Genomic DNA, 7450 nt, shown 5'->3' with positions numbered 1-7450 from the left:
GCTCCAAGAGAAGTGCCGCCTGCGTGGGGGCGATGAATGCGCCTTGGTCTGCCCCAGAACAACAGCCAGTGAAAAGGACCCACAAGCCAGTTACCTGACGTCCTCACGCCCGGGGCAGACAGTTCCAACATGGGAACTTTGTTGTAAATGGCCTCTCGACTACATTTTTCAGCGTCGCCATGGTTTTGAATCATATCCACAATTTCGGAAATCCAGGTGGTACCTGAGGCAGAAAGGCAAGGCAACAAAGAGCCATCAGGGGTTGCCGCGTCCAGCACCGGGCGGGCTTCCGTGGTGCGGACAACATCCAGCGCTTGGGCCAAGCTCGCGTTCCCCGGAGAAGGCCCAGATTCACCCTCGAGTCCCACCGAATTCTCTGCTCCACAGTCAATCAGCTTCGCATATGCACGGTTTGATCGGGGGGGGGTGCAGAGGCAAACCGGAACTCTGACTCGGCACTCAGGGACATTTTTTATGTCGAGGAGACCATCGAGGTAGTGGTGGAAACCAGGGCTGAGCCGTCGGGTGGCCCAGAGCAGAGAGGGCCTGGTCTGCAGTGAGGAAGACTCGTCTCTGCGAGTTCCAACCTCGCCTCAGACACGGAGCAGCTGGGTGGCCCTGGGCAAGTCACTTAACCCTGATTGCCTAGCGATGGCCGCTCTTCTTTCTTAGAACTGATCCTGTTATAAGGAAGAGGATGTGAGCTGTCGGCTCTACAAGGGACAGTGGCAGGAGGATAGATTCTGGAATGTCGCTAGTAAGTGGCCCTGGCGGAATCCCTAAAAGCGCCCTCTTATAATGCTAAGACAGAAGGTAAGAGTTTAGAAAAAAGAAAAGAAAGAATGGGGAGCAGAGAAGGGGCGCTTTGGAATAATCTCTGTGGGAGCCTCGAGTGTGGAGGAGGGAAGAGTTAAACTATGACCTCATGGCAGCGGCGGTGAGGCCTGGGGAGAGGCAGGACACGGGAAAGCCTCTCATGCCTGGTCCAAGGGGGAGATGGTGCCTAGCTGGGTAACTAGGCAGCGCCACAGGCTAGGCTGGCCTCCTCTCCTTTGGCCCGCTGCAGCCGATGGTGAGATTGGAGGGGGAGCTGGGCCTCTGAGTGGGGAAGCAGAGCGAGGCCCTCCCTCGGACCCTTCCTCCCTTCCTGGCACTCTCGGCCTCCTCGTGGGCCCTTGGCCACAAGCTCCGTGACTCTGGGCTTCCTCAATGACTGTCTGCTGAGCCAGAACGCTCTCCCTCCTCACCTGGCCTCCATCGTGGCCTCCTCCAAGACTCAGACCAAAGCCCACTTTCTGTGGGAGGCTGTTCTTGGCCCTGTCCAGGGCGAGCCCCTTCTCTCCTGAACTGTTTCTACTTTGTTTTACTTGGTCTCCCCCGTTAGAGAGTGAACCCCTTAAAGGCAAGGACTGATCCCCCCCTTTCTTTGATCCCCCAGTCCTTATTTAGTCCTTATTTACTGGCACACAGTAGGCCACTAATTAATGTTTGTTGACTGTCTCCATCCAGCTACCACCATTTAACAGTGGCATTTGGAGGCCTCCTCTCACCACAGAGCCCAGGGCCAGCCCCGCGCCTGGGCAGAATCCCCAGCTCAGATGGCTCAGTTTTGTTTTTTAGACTCTTGCCTTCAGTTCCAAGGTGGAAGAGTAGCAAAGGCTGGGCAAGTGAGTTAAGTGACTTGCCCAGGGTCACACAGCTAGAAAGTCTCTGAGGCCTCATTTGAACCTAGGACCTCCTGTGCCCAGGCCTGGTGCTCTACCCGCCGTGCTTCCTCACTGCCCTGCCGGTGGCTCACCTTTGAGGTACTTCTGCTATGTCCTGTTCTGGCCCGGCCCCGCTGGGTGAGACTGGACCCGGGACACGGTGACTTTGGTGCCACAAACCCTAAGGCAGGGAGCCCATCTTGTTCTCCTCTTCCTGCTGAGGTTCCTGCACCATTACAGGGCACCGGCCTCACTTTCCCTAGTCCTTCCTCAGGCTCCAGACCCGCTGAAAAGATCAGCCGGCAGCGGGCAGTCGGTGGGGGCCCGGAAAGGGCAGCGGTCTGGAAGCAAGCAGGGACGCCTGTGGCGGGGAGGAGAGTCCTCAGCAGCCCTCCCTCCCTGGCACTGACCCGAGGCCTGCCCGTCTCTCCCTGCTCCCTTTCAGTCATCCAGTGCTGATGAAGCTCTTCCCTAGGTACCAGGCGCCGTGCCAAGAGCCAAGGATGCAGGGCAGCCGGGGGGCACGGGGGTAGAGCACTGAGCCTGGAGTCAGGAAGACGTGACTTCAAATCTGGCTTCAGACACTTCCTAGCTACGTGACCCTGGACAAGTCACTGACTGCCTCAGCTTTCTCACCTGTAAAAAGGAGCTAGAGAAGGAAATGGCACACTCCTCCCTTGTGTCTGCCAAGAAAACCCCAAATGGATAGTTGGGAAAAACCAAAATGGTTGAACAAGCATTGAATGGGAAGGCAAGAAAGTAGGAAGTGGATCAGGCAAGGAAGGCTTTAGGATGCCAAACAGAAGAGATCCTTTTGTTCTGGAATCAAGGGGCAGCCACTGGAGCTCCTGGGGCGAGGGGGGGCACTTTAGGAAAATCATTTTGCAGTGGAATATAGGACAGGCCAGAAGGAGAAGACCCAAGGCAAAAAGTGCCGCCGAGGACCTGATGAAGATGGCGGCTCTGTGAGGAGAGAGAACGGTGTGTATGTGAGAGATGCTGTAAAAGGAGAAATGGCAGCATGCGGCAACGGCCTGCATACATGAGGTGTAAGGGTTAAGTGCTAGGGGGCTGACAAAAGTGAGGAGAGCAGTTTGATAAAACACTTAGTTTAATTTGAGAAGTACAGATAGAAAATAGAAAGGAGGAAAGAGAGATTATTATTCTAATACCCTATGACTATACCTAAATTCCTACCCCTAACTAAAATTTCTAAAAAACCCTATTCTAGATGTCTTCAAGGACAGGTGCTTCTTGCCTGGCCAGGCCTATCTAATCTACTCTATCTATAAAATATTTACTAATTACTTATCTTCCTAATTAACAAATATTCATCACTCAGGAACTCCTTAAATCAGATTTTATCCTCCAACTGCCAGTAGCCAAGACAGAGCTCCTGCTCCCTCAAGGTCCGGGGGCAAAAGACCTCAGACTGCCAACTGCCCCTTCCTTTCACCCCCTCATCTCCTAGGTAACAGCATCTTCCACTCTGGTTAACTGGCACCTGTTCTCCTCTACTTAGAAATCCTCCACTCTTGCCTCTTAAAGAGACAGAGGGAGAGATTAAGAAAATCCCTTTAACGGAGGGGAATAGGATAATTATGATGAGATTAAGACTGATATGTAGGGGAACAAGATGGCTCTGTGGCTAGAGAGCCAAACCTGTAGATAAGAAAGTCCTGGGTTCAAATCTGGCTGCAGACACTTCTAGCTGGGTGACCCTGAGCAAGTCCCCTAATGTCCATTATCTGGGCCTTACTACTGTTCTGCCTTAGAACTGAGACTTAGTATTGATTCTAACATGGAAGGCAAAGGGTTCAAAACAAACAAACAAACAAACAAACAAACAAACAAACAAAAAACTGATGTGTGAAGAGCAACAAGAAACCTGAAAAGAACCATCTAAAATACCACAAAATAAAAAACTTTTTAAAAGTGAGAGGTGTGGTAGCTATGCCACTCACCACAATCACATGAAAAAAAAGTGAGTGAGAACTAATCAGCTAGCAACTGATGATGGCTTAAAGAATCTCTACTGACTAAGAAGCAATAATAATCCTTAAACTATAGCAATGAACTTAACGACAGCCTTGAAGCAACTTTAGTTGTTTGTCTTAATGTTCACTGTTGCTTTGGATAAAAAACTCAATTAAAAAAAAATACCAGACCAAGAAGGGGGAAAGATTGTGTCAAACTGCTGCTTCCTGGACAATCTGACTCATATCGGGTAGCTGGCATCCTTCTTTGTCTTTTGTTTTTGAAGATGACCAGTGACCTCATGGAGAAATGTCTTGCCTTATCCAGGAATTGGAATGAAGTGAGGCAGAGTTGCACAAAACTGATGGTCTCATTTGCTCTCCTAGAGTCATCAATGTCCACTGTCAAGACAGAAGTCAGGACAATTGGCGATGGCCCAGACTGCAATAAATGGCCTTGGGATCTTTGATATTTGACCAAACTCTAAATGCTCCACAGCCCCTGTCCCAGTCGCTTTCACGGGGTTGGAAAAAATTGTTCCCCTTCCAATGGGGGAAGTCTTTCCTTGCCTGGGATAGAAACCCCTGCCCCACCCCAACTCACTGATGGGTGTAAGTCTTGTTGGTTACTCTCAACCTGTTTTAGCCCATCTGGCCAGATGCTTTTACCAGTGAGTGGCCATGGTGCATGCTACAACTTCTTGGAGCCACAGGTGAGAGCTGGGTGAAAGGTGGACACCAACGGTAGAGGAGTGGCTCCGAAAGAGCTTGGAAAGCCCTCATATCACACCATACCTATGAACTCCCTGCCTTGGCTAGGCTAATAAAATTCTCCATGGAGTCTGAGGCATCTTTTTTAAGTCAAGTGAATTTTGATGGTTAGAACTAAAGCAGATATTTCATTATACAATCATTAAAATTTTTAATGAAGATATTTTATTTTACCAATTACACATAACAACGAATTTCCACATAAATTTTCCAAAGTTATATGACCCAAATTGTCTCCTTTTCTCCCTTCCCTCCCCCTTCCTGGAGCTGGCAAGCTCAGTTTAGGTTATACATGTATTATCATGCAAAACTTATTTCCCTATTGCTCATTTTGGAAGAGAATAGACATATAAAACTAATCCCCCCAAATAAAACCCCAAAACATAAAATGAAAAATTGTACGCTCTGATCTGCATTCTGACTCCAACAGTCTTTCTCTAGGGGTGGATAGCATTTTTCGTCCTAAGTCCCTCAGAATTTTCCTGGATCATTGTATTGCTGAGAGTAGCTAAGTCTATCTCAGTTGATCATTCCACAATATTGCTGTTACTGTGTATAGTGTTCTCCTGGTTTTGCTTATTTTACTCCATATCAGTTCATGTAGATCTTTTCAGCACTTTCTGAAATCATCCTGTTCATGATTCCTTATAGCCCAATAGTATTTCATCGGCATCATATACCACAATTTGTTCAGCCATTCCCCAATTAAGGGACATCCCTTCAATTTCCAATTCTTTGCCACCACAGAAAGAGCAGCCTAAAATATTTTTGTACAAGTCCTTTCCCCCTCCCCACCCCCATCTCCATATTTCAAAGAGATATTAGTAATATAGACTGGATCAAAGGGTTTAGACTGGATCATTGGTTTATAGTCCTTTGGACATAAGTTCCAAATTGCCTTCCAGAATGGTTGGATCAGATCACAAATGCACCAACAATGCATTAATGTTCCAATTTTGCCATATCCCCTCCAACATTTAATACTTTCCTTTACTGTCACATTTGCCAGTCTACTAGGTGTGAGGTGGTATCTCAGAGTTGTTTTAATTTGAATTTCTCTAATCAAGAGTGATTTAGAACTTTATTTTCATATGATTATTGATAGCTATGATTTCTTCATCTGAAAACTGCTTTTTCATATCCTTTCACTATTTGTCAACTGGGGAATGACTTCTTTTCTTATAACTTTGACTTAGTTCACTGTAGATTTAAGAAATGGAACTTTTATTAGGGAAATTTGTTATAAATTTTTTTTCCCAGTTTGTTGTTTCCCTTCTAATTTTGGTTGCATTGGTTTTGTTTGTAGAAACCCTTTTTAATTTAACAGAAGCAAAATTATTCATTTAATATTCTTGTAATATTCTCTATCTCTTAGTCTTAAATTGTTTCTTTTTGAATATGACAGGTGAAGTATTCCATGTTCCCCTAATTTACTTACAGTAACACCCTTTATGTCTAAATCATATTCGCATTTTGACCTTATCTTGGTATAGGGTGTGAGATATCGGTCTATCCCTCATTTCTGTTGTGCTGTTTTACAGTTTTCCCAGCAAATTTTGTCAAATAATGAATTTTTTTTAATCCCCAAAGTTGAGATCTTGGGTTATCAAATGCTAGATTGCTAAGGTCATTTACCACTAATCCACCATAATCAGCCCACCCTTCTATCTCTTAGCCAGCACCATATTGTTTTGAGGATTAGTGCTTTATGGTACAGTTTGAGATCTGGTACCACTAGGCCACCATCCATCATATTTTTCCCCATTAGTTCCCTTGATATTCTTGACTTTTTGCTTTTCCAGCTGAATTCTGTTATTATTTTTTCTAGTTCTATAAAATGGGTTTTTGATAGTTTGATTGTATGGCACCAAATGAGTAAATTAGTTTAGGTAGAATTGTCTCGTTGTGGATTTAAAGAACAGGTCTTGCATTTCATTTAAAAAATGAAATACAAATGATAAGCTCAAAGCATACATTTTACAAAACACCTAACACATCAGTCACATGAATAAACTGAGTGTGAATAATTTAAAAGCTTTCAATAATTCAAGAGCCCTTTCTCTGGTATTTAAGTATACGCTACTTTCAGCCCTTCTGCCATGACTGTAGGGAAAGGCATTAGAAGGCTCCAACTACCAGAAAACATGAAGCATGGGGGGTGGGGGTGGGGTGAGATTATTCTTCTCTGTAACCCGGGAGGGCAGGGATTTGATAAAGCTGGATAATGTCTATGAGATCTCTTGACCAGGGAAGGAATTACATACAGGGATGAGCAGAAGGTCCCAGACTCACCAGATTTGGGGTAAGTGGCAATCACAATGTCATCTGGCCTCCACTGGAACTTCTCAATTCTCTCCCAGTTGTGTGCAAAGGCACAGATCATGGGGTATCTGTGGACAGTCTTCAGCTCCTTCCTGATGAAATCTGCTGGGGTGAGCATTCTGGGAGGAGGTGGTGGGGCACAGAGAGAAGAACAGAACCAAAATCAGAACCTTGGGCAGGCAACTGGCCCAGCAACAAGTGTTTGAAATAACTACACACACACTCAGAATATAAAGGGCAAGCGGGAACAAGGGCAGGGGCCGAGACCACATGACAAATGGAACAAAGGTCTCTGGGAGAGAGGAAGGGTTGGAATAAATTCAAACAGATGTCTCCTCTGAACTTCTTGTTGCAACTTCACAGTAGTGTATGAGCAAGAGTCAGGCTGGGCAAATGACATCCTTAGGGGCAGGGCCGTTCTCACATGAGCCCTCAGCTCGCTCCCAGTTTTAGGGGTCTTCCCCCAAATCTGTTTTCAGACAAAGCCTTGCCGTGGAAATGACTTTCCCACCAAATTCCTTCATAATTCCTGAAACTCTCCATTTCCTTCAGATGCCGTGTTTCTCTCTAATTTGTTTAGACATCATTTGTCCATGAAGGAGAACGAAATGTGGCTCAGCGGCTCTCTGCCTTCATAAATCCCACTCTCTCTGCACTGCTTCCTGTATGCTGCCT

The 7450-nt window shown here is 46.1% G+C and overlaps 1 protein-coding gene across 1 annotated transcript in view; it reads right to left on the bottom strand.

Moving 5' to 3' along the window:
* Nucleotides 1-6950, bottom strand: part of LOC123251087 (sulfotransferase family cytosolic 1B member 1-like) — a 23370-nt gene extending 16420 nt beyond the window's left edge. The window contains exons 1-2 of the mRNA XM_044680260.1: nucleotides 6746-6950; nucleotides 95-223 (exon numbers count right to left, since the gene is read on the bottom strand). Coding sequence (XP_044536195.1) covers nucleotides 95-223; nucleotides 6746-6893 — 277 coding nt within the window. The 5' untranslated portion in view covers nucleotides 6894-6950. The remainder of the gene's footprint in view (nucleotides 1-94; nucleotides 224-6745) is intronic.
* Between the last annotated feature and the right edge of the window lie 500 nt (nucleotides 6951-7450).

Source organism: Gracilinanus agilis, chromosome 6 (genome assembly GCF_016433145.1).
Source record: "Gracilinanus agilis isolate LMUSP501 chromosome 6, AgileGrace, whole genome shotgun sequence".
NCBI classification, from domain to species: Eukaryota; Metazoa; Chordata; class Mammalia; order Didelphimorphia; family Didelphidae; genus Gracilinanus; species Gracilinanus agilis.
The sequence above is the reverse complement of the archived record's forward strand: the minus strand, read 5'-3'. Positions and strand labels throughout refer to the sequence as shown.